Source organism: Telopea speciosissima, chromosome 3 (genome assembly GCF_018873765.1).
Source record: "Telopea speciosissima isolate NSW1024214 ecotype Mountain lineage chromosome 3, Tspe_v1, whole genome shotgun sequence".
Classification (NCBI taxonomy): domain Eukaryota; kingdom Viridiplantae; phylum Streptophyta; class Magnoliopsida; order Proteales; family Proteaceae; genus Telopea; species Telopea speciosissima.
The window spans coordinates 68,423,395-68,440,919 of record NC_057918.1 but is presented as its reverse complement, the minus strand read 5'-3'; the positions used below and the strand labels follow the sequence as shown (position 1 = coordinate 68,440,919).

General features: G+C 37.6%; 1 protein-coding gene across 2 annotated transcripts in view; it reads right to left on the bottom strand.

The window, feature by feature from the left end:
- Positions 1 to 17,162, bottom strand: part of LOC122656844 — a 31,658-nt gene extending 14,496 nt beyond the window's left edge. For both annotated transcript variants that reach the window (XM_043851509.1, XM_043851510.1), the window contains exons 1-7: positions 17,017 to 17,162; positions 16,746 to 16,845; positions 10,540 to 10,608; positions 10,274 to 10,444; positions 10,071 to 10,144; positions 1,227 to 1,329; positions 648 to 690 (exon numbers count right to left, since the gene is read on the bottom strand). In XM_043851509.1, the coding sequence (XP_043707444.1) occupies positions 648 to 690; positions 1,227 to 1,329; positions 10,071 to 10,144; positions 10,274 to 10,444; positions 10,540 to 10,608; positions 16,746 to 16,845; positions 17,017 to 17,080 (624 nt within the window). In that variant the 5' untranslated portion in view covers positions 17,081 to 17,162. The remainder of the gene's footprint in view (positions 1 to 647; positions 691 to 1,226; positions 1,330 to 10,070; positions 10,145 to 10,273; positions 10,445 to 10,539; positions 10,609 to 16,745; positions 16,846 to 17,016) is intronic.
- Between the last annotated feature and the right edge of the window lie 363 nt (positions 17,163 to 17,525).

Below are 17,525 nucleotides of genomic sequence, written 5' to 3'. Positions count from 1 at the left end.
TCCAATCCGAAAAGGGCTTGATCTGATCCAATATGAACTGTTGCAAAGTGATCAAAATATCCAATAAGTAAATAGATCATATCAGATCCGATAATGATAAAATTCAATAAGGATTTTGCATATATAAAGATTATGTAGGGTTTTAAATAGGATTATAAATGAATTTTTTAAGGGGAAAAGGGCTTAATCTAGTTTTGAGACATCGTTTAATTTTGTCAAAATTATATATAATATTGTAGACCCTTTAAAAAAGAAAGAGAAAACAGTAACAAATCATGTAATTGGATAGGATTGGATATTTGAGTCCTTACTGGATTTGGATTTGGATCAGTTAGTGAGCAATCCAGTGGAATATTGGATCAGATCGGGTGATCCGGCTTGAATCCATCTGGTTGACAACCCTAGATTAAGTCCACTTGGTCTGGAATGTAATTGACTATTATCAACTGAATCTACCAAAGCAGTAAGGCAGAATTTCTTTACTTTGAAGCTTCTCCTTCAACTTGTCTTTCATCAACATAATCAGGGTCCCCAAGTTACCCTACTCCCCCTATAATAACTTCTTTGTTGTCTATCTAAGAAATATACTTTCCAACCATTTTCCTTAGGAACCTACTCATTGACCTAATGAAAGAATTAATACTTACGCATGTTTCTGCAATGCATAGCACATTTTGAAGTCTCAGGCTTCTGCACAGAGTAAAGAAGAATATTGTAATACTGCAGCTCAAAACAATTCAATAATGTGGCAAGAATTGAAAATGTACTAGCATGATAAATGGTATATATAATAAACCGACACTTTAAATCCCACACTTCCACATCAGGAATTATGGGGTGCAATTTCAGCTCGACTTTGAACCAAATAGGACCAGGCTCAGACTCGATTTGATTCAAAATTTATCAATTTCCCAACCCAGGCCCAGCAGAGTTACACTACTCTAAATTAAGTATCAAATAAAATCATAAAAGTAAATCAGTTCAATTTAATTAACATGCTTCGTCATCTAAATCGCATTTCATTCGTTTCGTATTTTCAAATGGAACACTAGGTTGCTATAAATTAACGTTATATAGAAAACTAATTTCTTTTTATGAATTTTGATTCATTGACATGGACACAAACAGAAGCGACGCCCACCAATACAGAACTATATATGACCAAAAGGCTCAAGCAAGCATAACCAAGCAAAACTCATCACCAAAAACTTCTAATAATATGGTACCTGGCAAAATGCCCAAATTGTTGGCAATGGTAAGATAATTTTGACTGGGCAGAAGCTGTATAATCATTACAAGCCTCATAACCAATACACTTCAAAACAGTTTCTGCACCAAAGTCAAAAAGATTACCAAAAAGTTTCCGTTAACCTAGCACAACTAAAAACCATATGAAGAAAAATATAGAACTAAAGATGTATGAGTTAGACAAAGAACATTGTTTTTGGATAAATAGTGAGAATTTACATAGAGCAAAAAGAATGATATAGAGGGGGACAAAACTAGTGGGGCAAGAGAGAAGGTTAATGCACAAAAGGGAAAAAACAAAGCAGATAATTATAAAGGAAAGGTCACTGGGATACATTTAAGTTCCATTTGAAATTTTGATTTGCTAATTTATCCATCCCCTCATCAGTATTGTTGAGGCTGCTAGGCAAGTTATCTGCCTCTTCCAGGCCAGTTGTCACCAGTTCACGGATAGGCATTTCCCAGGCAACAAAAGATAGCAATATCATTACATAAAGGAAAAATCTTGTTGTAAGCAAAGTTGGTGAAAAAGAAGCTGTAACCTTACTTTTTTGCCTTTTTAGTATAACACACTTCTTTGCTCAATGAAGGTAAAATTCTGCCATTTCACATGTGTACACAAAAAACATGCAAGACAATGGCAGCTCTTGAGGATGACATAACGATAAGTCACTTTCAAATTAATTTGAAAACCCTTTTTTACACCCAAATTAAAAAACATTTGGGAATAAGACAAGGAACAAAGAAACAAAGTCACAACTTTTCAGTTCACCACTTTAGTTAAAACAAGATGCACCCTTAAATAAAGACATACATACAAATAATATTATGAGGGCAGGCGGTCCAACGGTAAAGTTGCTCCATTGGGACCTAGTGGCTGCGGGTTTGAGTCGGAAAACAGCCTCTCTGCGAAGCGGGGGTAAGGCTGCATACATTATGTCCCTCCCCAGACCCTGCAGTGGCGGGAGCCTTGTGCACTGGGTACGCCCTATACAAATAATGGGAAAAGTCTCTTTGAACATGAGGCGTAGGAAACGCCTACACATTTGAAATTTTTATTATATTTTCTCACACCTCCAAAAAATGAATAAAAAAATCCCATGTTAGTAGCCTTATCTTACGCCTCATGTTCAGAGAACCCTTCTCCACAAATAATATTTCAGCAAAGGTATAGAAAATTATAACAAATGATAAAATGATATAATAAAGCATTTCTAAATTCATTATCTTTAATCCTCTTAGGTCTTTTATTTTCTCTCTCCGTACACAAATGCATTAAAGAAAAAAAAAATGACAGACAAAATGCCACATAATGAAGGCAACAACATATAAACAGAAAAGGATCTTAGTTTACTAACTCAAAAGCATAGCAAAAGGTTCACCAGCAATCAAGAATGCTAGACTAATATCTTAATAAGAAGATGTATGAAATGACTAAGAGGTTGACTAGAATTTAATGTCTTAACTACATTGCTAAACGTTAATTGCTTTGATGCCCAAGAAAACGAGACACATTCATCAAAGCATTAAACCCAAATTTGGCAATTTTTACAAATGAACCTTCTTGTTATTTTTTTCTTCAACATATGGTACTGTGATGCAGGAAAATTTACAAAACCTCTGGGAAATTGGCCCCACTAGGAGTCCAGGACTATAACAGAACAGTATAGCCAATGGAAGAAGAAAGAGAAAGAGATAAGAAGCTTGTTCACCATGAACAAAACAAGGGTTTGACCATCAAACAGTTGGAACCATAAACAAAAACTAAAACATTCCAGTCAAACTATGCTGATTACAACTTACAAGCCTCTTTATACGTAACAACAGACCCCTATGCACCTACATGAATTTGACTTTTGGTTCCAACTAAAATTCCTGATATGGCTCTAATTACAAGTTAGCACCTCCAATGAATGCTTAACCCCTTTCCTAAACAAATAGAAGACTTATTTAAGAGAATATACTCTTTAAGTAAAACTCCTAATCCAATTAGACTTTGTAAAACAGAAATCCCACCAAAGATTGACACCCAATCAATGAAGTGATCATTATTCTCCCGATACAACTCAAAATTGCATGATCTTGGTCTTGGTGGATGTGTAACTCAATTAACTTTCAAATGACTCCAACATCACCCAAAATAAAAAAAGTTTTGACCATCCGAAATTAGAACCTAAGAAAAATGACGAAAATAACCAATTACCTGTCACACACTGCTTCTGAACACAAAAACTGATCCAATGGTTTATAATGAACAATCAAACCAGAGGAATTCTTCTCTAGGATGTTTCCACATCACATTGCAAGAGTCACCCTCTAGCAAAGCACACGTCATCAAGAGGGAAAGCACCTCCACCTAGTATTAATTGCCAGAGCCAATGGCATGTGAATTTACAAATACCACATTCTCTATGTGATCAGGAAAATACACAAAGAAAAGCTCATTGAGGAAACAAGATTATGGTAACCCAATTTCTTGATACAAACTATACAAACTTCTCATCTGCTCATTGAGGAACCTACAGCAGCAATCTTGTTTCCTCTCGATGGAAAAATGTGCAAACAAACCATACTAGTGCAACCTCTGTTTCCTGGCTTCGTTCACATCAAAGAGAGGAAACAAGTTTCTGACAAACCAACTTCTCAATCTCCTCTCCATTAGATACAGAAAAAGAAAAATATCTATTAAACTGACATCTGTGATACTTTCAGCTTGGTGAAACTGTTCGACTTGGAGACATGAGATTGGGGATGGGATCCTAAAGTAAATGAAGTTTTGATGGAGGGAAAAAGAAAACTGTCTGGAGGACTCCTGATAATAACCACCATGTTCTATTGGCAATGTAAAAGGTCTTTACTTATTTACAACTTTGCAAAGCAATCTCTACTTCATATCTAATTATCAGCAAGAGAGAGTTCACTCACCTGTTCTGGATTTTGAGCAGTTCACAGTCAAACTGACTGTACTAGTTTAGAGTTTTGATGTCTCCACAAAAATATATCCATTATTGAGAAGTATTGAAATACATTTTGGCTTTTAGGTTTCCAAGTTTTCCCTTTGGTCTTTCTTTTCTTTTTGAGTAAATTACTCCCCCCTCCCCACGATTATGCCCAAATGACAAGCCCCACCCCTGCATATTGAGTAATAGCTCTTCCCTCCCATGAAATCAAAAGATTATATCATCCGTACCCATTCCATGAAAAAACGCTGTTAAGTGATGACATCACCCTTAATATATTCAATTAAACCCCAAAATGCCCTTATGTATGTGATATTCCAATATTATACCTGAGCCAGGGGACAGCAGTCACAGCACCATCTTCTTCCCCATTTCTCGATTCTTCTTCCATCTTCTTCGTTCAGTTTTCTTCCAAAAAACACAGAGAGGGAGGGAGAGAAAGAAAGAGAGACTGATACAAAGGGGTTTGAGATCAGTTTCTCTGGTTTTCAAAAGCAAGAAAGGTTTTCGGACAGCAGGTTTCTTCTTCGTTTGAAGAAGAAAGAGAACGAAACAGTGAGAGCATAAGAGATTGGGAAACTCAGAGGTTTTGGGATCGGCGATTCAGGATTTTTCCCATATCCTCATTGAACCTTTCTCAGAACTACAATCTATGTTGGAGGAAGAGATGAAGGGGTAATGAACCCTTCTCAGAACCACAATCACTGCTCATTCCTCCTCCTATTTTTTGTAATTTCTTCGCTTCTTAGGGTTTTGTAAAGAATCCCAGAACCTGTAACCAGTGCCTAGAAAAGAGAAGAGAGAAGAGAGAACGAGATGGAGAAGAAGAGAGAACAATGGGAGAAAAGGGTTGTGCGATAGAATCTGTATTCTACCGTACCAGCCAACATATATTTATATTAAACCAAAACAGAATTACAAAAGGAATATAACTCTTACCTAATTAAGCCTAAAGCCTAAAACAAGAAACTTACTTAGACTAGGAAACTAACAATTAAAGACATAAACTAATAAAGGAAACCACGATAGGGGGACTCCCCCTATCATGTTACATATCTCTTAACACTCCCCCTCAAGCTGGAGTATACACATATCAGAAGAAAGCTCCAGCTTGGACCAACAAGATAAAAAATGAAAGGCAGCACCAGGCTTGAACACATGTAGCCATAGATGCCAGCGAGCTCAAAGCAGCACTCCAATCAATAAATCCATCAACAATAGCAGTCCAAACAAATCCAATCAACAACAGCAACACGCCAACACCAAAAGCTCTTCCCAAGGAAGTCAACAAAATGCAGCACTCAACAGCTACACCAAACGTCCTTCCCAATGAAGGCAATAAAATGCAAGTAGTGACCTGCTCCAACAAAGACAAACAAAAGTGCAACTCCAATGGTGACACAAAATCCCATAAAAGTGCAGCTCTGATGACTACACAAAAGCCTGTAAAAGTGCAGCTCCAGTGGCTACACAAAAGTCCACAAAAATGCAGCTCCAAGGCTACACAAAAGTCCATCTCGAGGAAGGCACTCCAACAACAATCAGACTCACTCTTGAGTCCCGAACTACAAAAAAAGTCTCAGATAAAATTGCTTGCAGTAGACACCTTCACAGATAGTAAACATCTTCAATCTCCCCCTTACGTGTAGCATTACACGTGAACAGAGAACGATCAATAACATCTCAACAAATCTTATAAGCAAGACCACCAGCAAATAAGATCCCAATAAATTAATCTTCAATCAAGAGCAGCTACATATAATCGCCAATAAAAGAAACACCCCTCACGATAATAACTAAAATCTCAAACCAATGCAATCTGGGGTCCACCCAAGCAAGATAATGGCAAATTTGTAATTAATCTATCAATCCCAATATAATCCCAAGCTTAAAATCCAACTATTGATCCACCCAAGATAGGTAAAACACAAATACAAGGAAGTAGTGGCAATCTGGTAATTAACCAGAATTTTCAAGTGGCTCTTGAGTAGATAAATAGGGGAATGGCAAAATGGTCAATAACTCAAAGTTGAAAAAAAAAGGAATCTCATAGCTGTAATTAACCAAATAGTGGAGCGTCAAATGAAGGAATTAGTATTTATAGATGGGGGACATACTTGGAAGGCATGGTAAAATATGGACATAAGGAGATAAGTAAAGAAGTGAGGGGCAAAAGAGGAAAACTAACTTAAAAAAAAGATATGGACAGGAGACAAGAAGGTAACGTGACTGTCTTCTTCTCCTTGACAGTCACGCAACCACCAAAGCAAACAAATGGCAAGAAAACAAACTCAAAGAAAGAAACCCATTCGTAATAGAAAACCTGAAAATCGAAGAATAGCAGTGGTCTCCCATCTTCAGCTTGAACCAGAGGCGGAACCTGGGAATTGATCATACCAATATCACTTCAAAAGGCTCTGGTAGGTCAAATCGAACCAAGAATCCAAGCAAACAACAACCAATTGAAGCACACAACAACCAATCTTAATCGCAATTCCAGCAAGACCAGAAGCAAATCGAAAAGGGATTTAGAAGCAACCACATCTTTATCCTTCAAGAGACGCAAGCAGGGAAATAACTATCTTCAACCACAACCGACAGCCTCGCTATCGAGAACCAATACCTTTCCAGATGCAAGCTCGATTCCAAAAACCCCTAGACGGTAACCCACAAATTCTCCATCCAAGCACGAAGCAGCAAAAGTATGGCAGCAAAATCGATTCAAAATTAGCAAATCAATTCAACCATAGCACATATTGAAACACTTAGCAACAAGATTAGTGGTGTTGCTATCGAATCAGATCGAAGAAACACTTAGCAGAACCTAGCAGCAGAACAACCTTCAGTCTACAAACGATAGTAGTATATTTTCAATCGTCTCAATATACGAAACCCTTGTTCAGGAACAGTAGAAATACTTGATCACTCTCAATAGCAACAGCAGCAGCAAATCGATAGGCACATGCTTCATCATACAAGAATCTTCATTGAAACCAAATGAATCTAAAAACGACTCTCAAACCGGCAACTGGTTATTGCTCTGATACCATGTAAAGAATCCCAGAACCTGTAACCAGTGCCTAGAAAAGAGAAGAGAGAAGAGAGAATGAGATGGAGAAGAAGAGAGAACAATGGGAGAAAAGGGTTGTGCGATAGAATCTGTATTCTACCGTACCAGCCAACATATATTTATATTAAACCAAAACAGAATTACAAAAGGAATATAACTCTTACCAAATTAAGCCTAAAGCCTAAAACAAGAAACTTACTAAGACTAGGAAACTAACAATTAAAGACATAAACTAATAAAGGAAACCACGATAGGGGGACTCCCCCTATCGTGTTACATATCTCTTAACAGGTTTCAAACCCAATTCGGTGAAGAGGAATTTGGATTCAGTCAACCTCTTGCATGTTTTGACTTGGGATTCTGATGAATCTGCTCAGATTCCTCTGTTGATAGAGGTAAAAACCATGATTCTCTCCTCTTGAATCTCAAAAAATTGCATCTTTTTTGTCATTTCTCCTTCTGGTTCCTTCATCTCTGCTGAATCTTAAATATTGCTTTTTTTCTTGTCATTTTTCTCCCTCTGTTCTGAGCTTACAGAAGAAATCTTTGGGAACTTATGGTTGAAATGATGTCCTCCGAATCCTCTTTAACTTCTTTTTTCTGTAATTTTGGACGTAAGCTGTTTTGGGTTTGAAAAAACCTGCAGGTTTTGGGAAACGATTTGGGCAAGATGAGGCTAGAGATGCGGGTATTATTCTCAGAGGGTAATATAGTCTATTTCTAACACTTAACAGCGATTTTTCACTGAATGCGTACGGTTGATAGAATCTTTTGATTTCAGGGGAGGGGAGAGCTATTACTCAATATGCAGGGGTGGTGATGCAGAATGATCACCAAATAGGGCTTATTTCTTTAGAAATAGGCCTAGGGTTGGGTTATATACATGTTGGGCCTTTGTTCCCAAGGGTTTTTATGTATTAGGCCACTTTAATGAGCCTAAACTAGGGGCATATAGGTTGCATACGGGATTAGCCCAATACTTAGTTTATTTTCCTATTTTTAGATTGAACCGGTTTAAATTGGTTGCATCCAATTGGTTCAATTGGTCTAATTTAAGTGAAGTGATCCTATTGGCTAAGAGGTTCTTATATCCTATTGGCTAGTAGGGAATCTTCTTTATTTTAAGTAGTTTAAGTTGTTTTTAAGTCATTAGGACTCTATTTTGAGTCTATTTTAGTTTCCTAGTCAGTTTAAGTTACCTAATAGGTTAGGAATTGGGTTAGGGCTTTCCTTTTAGAGTAAAAGTCTATTTTTGAGTCTTTTATATAAGGTTGTAAGGGGCAAAGCCTTGAACACGAATTTGATTAATGAAAAGCTTTTTGTTTGCTGCCATAGCTGCTACCCTGCTCTGTTGAGTTTTGCTCGTTGAGTGTGCATCCTTGTGGTTCTATCAAGGTGGAAAGGGACTAGTGGAATCCGGTTGACTCCTTACGCCGTGACGGCTGGGAGGATCTTTCTTCGAAGGTGGCTTCATCCTTCAACCATTCAAACTGCTGTTAGAGGATTCGAGAGTGAGTTTGAATTTATTATTTTCTGTTTATCCTTTCTTCCCTTCCCCAATCAATTCCTTTTCTCTTCTGTCCTATTTTCATAAACCCTAGAAGACTCTAAACTCTGATTCAGATCTGCTCCTCCATTGGAATCTGATCAGATTTGGACCATAACTTTCCCTCATCACCATCTCCACTGACCCTAGCTGCTGCCCATTCTGTCCAGCCAAACCCTAAGATCCCTCTTCTCCATTGAACCCTAAAAACCCTAATTTTCTGCTGGGACACATTCAGCCATCAGAAACCTTCCATATTGCAACCGAATCTTCCCCTAGCCCCTCTAACAGTCGACCTTAACCCCTGCCCCTAAATCCTACTTTAGACCATAATTTTAGTTGTTTACCTTATTTACGAAACCCGAAACCTAACCCTAATTTCTGCAGGAAATTAAAACTTGTTCAAATCCAGATATTTTTATACCATAATGACCCTCTAAACCTGCAGATTAAAACCCTATAAACCCCATTCCCAAATTCCCATCGTAAACCCTAATTTTGCCCTAAAACAGCCCCTAATCAGCCCTAAACAGCAGGCTTACCCTAAGCTTGGTTCTACTTGGTTCCTAGTGGGATTAATTTCTATTCTAGGACTACATTAGGTGGGGCTTGTCATTCGGGCATAATCGAGGGGAGAGGGGAGTAATTTACTCTTTCTTTTTTTATTTCTTCGCCGCATCTGTTTTCTCCCTCTTGCAACTTCTTTCTATTGGTATCAAGAAGAACGATAAACTAAAGCAGAGGGCTGTTTTCTCCCTCTTGCAACTTCTTACTATTGGTATCAAGAAGAATGATAAACCAAAGCAGAGAGAAGTTTTTTATGAAGGATTCTACACCAAATTAATTCTGGAATCTAGAAATCGTTCGCAAAACTTGGCATACAGAACATAATCCTACAGTCAAGGATTGGCTTGTTAAAAGAAATTATGAAAATTATGACAGACCTACTCAACCAATATTAAAACCATCATACCTTTGCACACATTAAGCTTGACAAGGGCATCATGAAAGGTCATGACAAACAAAATGAGGCCAGCCTGTTTCCTCTTTTTTTTTTTAAACATTCATATAACTATTATGCCAAGCTTCCATGTTCCAACTTGATCATGCTTAAAGAAATAATAACAAGGAAATAACATAATCGATACACGGAAAGAAAGATGAATAATCAAAATCAGCAACAAGACAAGATCATTATATAACATTATAACACAAGAAAACGCTTGATACACAAGTATAGTTTTACCTGGAATGGTAATTTCACCAATAGGTCCATCAAAAGATGGGAGGAATGCAATCTCTGCTGCATTTTCTAGGCAACTGTTCTTCAAATTAGATGATATGTCATATGTTCTAAATAAATTATTCAAATCTAATTTAAAAGGAAAATCTAAATCAATAATATCAAAGGCAACAATCTAACATGCTCAGCTTAATAAATAGGCATACTTTTGAAGATGTGCTTCCCAGTACGTCTGTCGCCAATCGCCAGTACTGTTCATTGGTTCAAAGTTTCCTATGCCTTCTTTTCTCAACAAGTCAACAGGTTGGATCTGCCTCACGCCCTCAGGCCACCGTGATTTGAATAACATTTTCCATGCTGCGTCAAAGTCACCATATCTATAATCATGACAGCCATAGTAAGAGTAGTGTCCGAATGCAAAGGGCCAACGACACTGATCTCACATAACTGAAAGCATCCAATTAATACATACCTTCCACGTTTTCTCCCATCACTACTGATACCATTTATATTGTTATAGCCACTGGAGTGTTTAAATGGCCTAATCACAGAAAAAAATATACTAAGTTCCATTAATAAATATATTAAGTTACAGTAATACACATAGTAGTTCATAGAGCAGCACTTATTTTTTTTTTTTTTTAAATTAACAGAGCAGCACTTATTTTATTAATTTTTTTTTTAAAAAAAAAGTTCATAGAGCAGCTTTAGCCTTTAACAAGAGCAGTAAATTCTATATTGTGGTCAGACAATGACAACTTCAAAGTTCAAAAACAACAACATAGCCTTATCTCAACTAAATGGGGTCGGCTACATGGATCTTTACTCTCTAATCAGCTCTATTCGAAGTCATACAAGATACAAGACCTAAGCTATGCATGTCTTTCCTCACCACTTCACTTAGGGTTATTTTAGGCCTGCCCCTGGCTCTTTTAGTTCCTTCAATCTAAATCAAATCATTCCTCCAAACTGGAGCATCCCAAGGCCTCTGTTGATCATGGCCATGCCACCTCAAACGACTTTCTCGTAGCTTATCATGTATCGGAGCTACTCCCAACTTGGCTCTAATATTGTCATTACTTACTTTATCCTTCCTAGTGTATCCATCTCAGCATCCTCATCTCTGCTACACTTAGTTTATTCATATTACACTTCTTAACTGTCCAACATTCTGCATCATACATCATAGCCGGTCATGGCAGTCCTATAAAATTTTCCTTTAAGCTTTAAAGGAATACCCTTATCACACAACACTTCAGACACACCTTTCCACTTCATCCATCCTATTTTAATTCTCTGGGCAACATCATCCTCTATATCGCATATCGCTTTCTTTATTTATGATAGAGCCCAGTTATCTAAAATAATCACTTTGAGGAATTTCCCCTCATCAATATTCACCACCTCCTTAACCGTCCTAGTGAGGCTAAAGTTACACATCATATACTCCGTCTTTGTCTACTTATCTTAAGAACTTTTGATTCCAAGGATTGATCTCCATAACTCAAACTTGGCGTTAATTTCTGCACACCATCATACACATCTTGAATTATGTCCACATATTTACATGACACCCTTCTCTTCTCTACTATATTTAAAGTTCATATGCCTTAATTATTGTTCTTCATTTTCTCCCTATTTATGATTGTATTATGTCTACATATTTACATGACACCCTTCTCTTCTCTCTTATTATTATTATGACTAATAAAAAACAAGATTTTACAAGAAACAAAGAATGAGGAGGGCAAGAAATAGGAATAAACCAGCTTAACTATCAACTACTCATGGATTATCCTTTCCTGGAATTTACTATAAGTAGCAACTTCCTCAAATCAAGTTCACCAACAACAGTGATAATGGTTTCATTCATGGGAAACTTGAGACATTAGAGATATGAGAATGCCATGATCAAGTTGGCATGGATCCAAGGTCGTGCTAGCAATATTTTACATGCTTATTGGGTAGATCAAAGACGGAGTATTTGATATGTAATTTTAGTCACACTATGATGGATACCGGCACGGTGCGAAACGAGGAAAGATAGATACCGAAAAGTAACTATTTTAGATATTTGGGTTCAATCATAAATAAAGGTGGCATAAAAGATGATGTCTCACAGAGAATTAAAGTGGGATGGATGAAGTGGAGAGGTGCGTCCGGAGTGTTGTGTGATCGACATATTCCTTTAAAGCTTAAAGGAAGTTTTATAGAACTGTTTACTGTTGTTCGACCGGCTATGATGTATGGAGCAGAATGTTGGGTAGTTAAGAAGTGTCATATCGAGAAGCTTTGTGTGGCAGAGATGCGGATGTTAAGATGGATGTGTGGAAAAACAAGGATGGATACAGTAAAGAATGACCGTATTAGAGCTGACTTGGGAGTTGCACCGATCAATGACAAGCTCCGAGAGAGTCGTTTAAGGTGGTTTGGTCATGTTCATCGGAGGCCTAGGGACGCCCCAGTAAGGAGTGATATGATTCCGATTGAAGGAGCTAAAAGAGCGAGGGGCAGGCCTAAAATGACCATAGGAGAAGTTGTGAGAAAAGACATGCATAGTCTGGGTCTCGTGCCATGTATGACCTCGGATAGGACATATTGGAGGGCAAGGATCCATGTAGCAGACCCTATTTAGCTGAGATTCTCCTGACTTGCTGGTTTTCGTTTTCACTTCTCATCTCATTTCCCATTCCTCACTTTCATTTTTCAGTTTTTACCTTTTTTGTTTGATTGGATCCATGTAGCCGACCCTATTAAGTTGGGAAAAGGGTGAGTTTGTTGTTGTTGTTGTATTGGGTTCCACAAGAAAGCTATTATTCTGGGGATCTTCATTGAGGAGCATCAAACCCTTATAAAAGATCTCAGGGGTTTATATGAGTACACATTTAGAGGGGGTTCAAGTTATTCAGGTAAAAAGCACCAGCCCCTGTCAGTTCATAAATGGAAAGAATAGATATTCACGAAAGAGGCAACGAAAGTAGTTGCCCACCTACTTCTACCCACTGCACCTACAATCCTTGGACCTACCCAGATACATACCATCCGGAACCAGATCCATATATTGACCCCTCACTTGGCAGGCAGCCTATGACCAGTTACGGTGAGCATTTGAATTTCGACTTGATCTTCTGGTAAAGTCATAGTACGATGAGCCATATCCAATCCCTTTTCCGACCAAAGATACAATCTGCCCGAGGAAATAAATATTGTCTTGGCTGTCTAGGTATGACTAATAAACCTACTTGTGACAACTCGACACTGGAGGCTTTGATGAGACACTATAACACCTTTGAATTCTTGGAAAAGCAAAGGCCACATCATCAACAGATAAAGAATATTCCTGATAAAAGCATCCGAATGAGATCTAGACCCTTCAAAGATCGTCACAATCCCACGATTCCTCTCTCTCCATTAAGCCTGAGTAATGGCGACAGACTTCCAAGGAAATCTACATTTAAGCACAAGAGCTGCAAAACTTTACCTCAGCAGAAGCTCCAAAGGGGAAGGGAGAAAACCCACAGCTGCTAAAAAAGAGCAATATGTGAACATCCTCTTCCATCAGTGGTTGATAATCTAAAAGGTGATAGAATGAATTAAAGCCTGTGGAATTACAGATTCTTGTGGGTTATGCCTCATGTTCCATTTATTTCAGGAAAGAAAAGAAAAGGTAAATGAAAACTCTAGAGAAATTAGTAAATCAGACAGACTGATTAGATGCACAAATTTAAGTAATATAATAAATTTATTTCCTCACATAAGATTTACCACTTTCAATGTCTTCTCTTGGGGATGGGGACCCAAGGGATAAGTAATTATAGTCTGAAGAAAAACTGTAGTAAAGAAAATCTAGAGTCCAATGCCTACCAAGAGAATCACCAAACTGGACTCCTTTCCTCAGGAATAAGTCTAGGGTTGGGTTCTATACATGTTGGCCCTTTAATCCCATGGGTTTTCTATGTAATAGGCCACTTTTATGGGGCTAAAATATGGGTAATTAAATTGCATACGGGATTAGTTGTTTTAGTTCCATACTTAGTTTTATTTTGGTGTTTTTCTTTATAAATTGAACCGGTTCAACCAATGGTTCAATTTAAGTGATTTTGATAGTTTTCTTTTAAGTGTTTAGTGGGACTGGATTAGGACTCTATTTTGAGTCTATTTCAGTTTCCTAATCAGTTTAAGTTACCTAATAGGTTAAGGATTGGGTTAGGGCTTCCCTTTTTAGAGTAGGAATCTATTTTTGAGTCTTTTATATAAGGTTTTAAGGTGGGCAAGCATTGAACACGAATTTTGATATTAATGAAAGTTTTTGCTGCTCTTCTTCTACATTGAAGATTTTTGTCTTCTGTTCGATCAAGGATGGTGGGATCGGTGTTTGATCCGATTGACACCTTGTGGTGTGAAGCCTGGGTGGTTCTTTTGAAGCTCTCCTTCAAGTTCTTTGAAGATCTCCTTTAATTTTCAAAATCAAGACTCAAGAATTATTCAAGACCCTCTAACCAACTGAGCTGCCCTTGCAACAAGGGTAAGTTAGAATCATCCCATCAATACCCATTCTTCTCCAAATCCTCCAAACCACCCCAAAACCCTAATTTTCCGACCCATCTCTTGAAACCATCCCATCTCCCAAAATTCTTAACAAATTATTCAGCTCACAACACCTTCACATAATTGGATCGAGTATTCTCCTACCCAATTGGAATAATCGAACCAAGCTGTTTTCCCATTACCCCATTCAAACCACAACATCCCACCTATTTCTAGAGATCAACCCATTACCCAAATTCTTCACAGACCATTCCAACCATCAGAAACACACCATACCTGAATCGAATTTCATTCCCTACACTAGGAATAATCGATCCAAACCCTAGCCCCGAATTTCACCAAAAAAAAAAAAACTATTTTTGAACTAGCCAATTTACCTGTTCATAACAGATCCTCATTTACTGGCTCCTAGTTGGTCCCCTAACCAATCTAGGACTACATTAAAATTCTTTAAGCACAGAAACTGAGTGAGCTGCTAATGCTCTTTGCCATCTTTCCACCAAGTCCAAAGAGCTGTATCTACCCTCAAAACACCTCTCATCATTCCTTTCCTTTCCATAGCCTACAGTCCCAACATATTTGAAGGGGGAGGATAAGTTATTAGATCAATCTCTAGCTCTAAGTTTGCACTCCAAACCTCTTACTATAAGTCTACAAGGAAACAGCAGAACCCAAATGTCTAAAAAGGTTAATGAATCTGCAGAAGAAAGCCCACGAAATTGCAATGAATAAGAAAGTGATGCACAATCTCTTCCATCTCCTTGCAGAATGTACATGTGTTTGCTACACAATACCTAATGAATCAATCTGTATACATGTCCAAGGACGTACCCAAAAGAAAACATTTGGGCCCAGCTTGTGCCAGATTGTGGTTGAGAACTACATTTCATCAATTTGCAAGAATCTAACCTTTCTTAATATTTCTAGGAACCCCAGGCCCCAGACATAAGGCAAGCATTCTGGTATGAGGTAACGGCTCAACAAATTTAAGCTCCTAATGCTGTTCCTGATGCCTTCTCCTCGAGCTTGACCTCAACACAAGCTTCAAAGAGTAACTTCGGGCATTTTTTAAAACATAATAGCAAAGAAATCAGGTGACTGAGAAAATTTGGAACTGAGAAAACTTGGATAACATGAGAAGAAAAGAGGTGTGAAATATAATAAAGAAAACTAGCAAAGATAGAAAATGTTGCGAATGGGCCCCTGTGCCATGGTGGTACAAGGGTAGTTTGGGTAATTTATCATGAATAGGGGGATTGTCCCTATCTTGGTTTCTTAGTTTGTTTTTCCACCATTTTATGTTCTTTTCCTTGTTAGGGTTAGTTTCTTGGTTGACAAGGAATGAGTTTCCTATTTTGATGTAATTGGTTATTATTATAAAAACTGTGGGAGAGGAACTCAGTGCATCGTGTTCTCTTCTTTTCTTCCCCATCTCTTCTTCTTCTATCGTTTCTTCTCTGGTTTTTCCTTTTCTTCTCAAGATTTGTGACAGAAAATAAAGTGCAAACTTGAAATTGGGGTGGGGAGGACTCAGCTAAGATCAAAAGGGGCAGAACCAGAAACATAGAGAATGCACCATGTATTTGAGTAACAAGTCCATTCAGTAAGAAAATAATTTCTTTGCTTTTCTTTTTTTTTTTTTTCTACTTTAAATTTACAACAGCAATTGTTTGAATTATTTGTTTTTAATTTTTTCCCAGAGCTTCAATTGCCATTCAAGTATAATGAACCATAATATTCATGTGAAAGGGAAAGCATTCAATCTGCCAAAAGTATATACGTTTAAAGAGAATTACATTCTGTAGCTTCACAGCAGTGTAGTATATTTATATCACACAAATTTGCAACATGGAAGCAGAGCATATAAGCAGGAAAAATTTTCTCTACATTATGGCGCAAGTATGAAGTAGATGTAAGTAAACAAATAAAATATGGGTTTTTGAGGAATGTCAATTTGAATAGGATGTGAACAAGTGCCTACCGCACTTGGTAACTTGTGGTGCGTAAAAAACCCATTGCAACCAGGAGGTCTTGGGTTCAAGCCTCCTGGTTCACACCTTCCCTCCCCCTTAGAATAGAATAGAGTAGGACCTATAAAAAAAAATTGAATAGGACTGCAAATTTACTGACATCTCTTGCAACTTATGCAATGCCAATGGTGGTAAGCGCATCAGTAAGCAGTCAAACAAGTCTTGTGGAAGTTCCGATATGTTCTGCAGAAGATGATCTCCTGAATAAGATCATGCAGAGAGAGTTCATTAACATTTAAAATATTTACCATATCTTAAATTTAATAATCTATACAAGAAAAAATGAAAGTTTTTTCCATGTGTAGGCATCCAGAGTAGCAAATAAGGGAATGGGGATGGGTTTTGAGTCCAGAAAAATGGTCAAAGTTTACCATGAATTATTTCTTTTGTAGCTGCTTCCATACACAATGAGAACAAATCCGGAACTTCTCCCATTCTAAGAAATGTAGGAACCTCAAAAGCCACAATCGCAGACTGTGAGAGAGAGAGAAAGAGAGAACAACCTGTAAGATCATGCTAAATTTAACAAAATCAAACATTCAGATATTGATGTCAGTAGACAAACCAATTGTCCAAATACTGGATAAAAACGACTGAATTTTTACATCTCTTCACCTCTAAGGCATAGGAAATATCCTTTTATCTTCTTGCCAAAGGGGATGGAGATTTTCAGTTAGAGCAACAATTCTTATGATATGCAGTTACTAAATACAAGTATTGGTTACAGGTTAGGATTGAGGTCTCTAGCAGATAGAGTGATTTTTTGGGTGTCCATGAAAAGCCCTAGACCCAATGTTAACAAGTGGGTCAAATATCAAATGGAGCCCAGGTTAGAATTTGTTTCTGGGAAGATGATATGATGGGGTGAAACCCCTTTGAG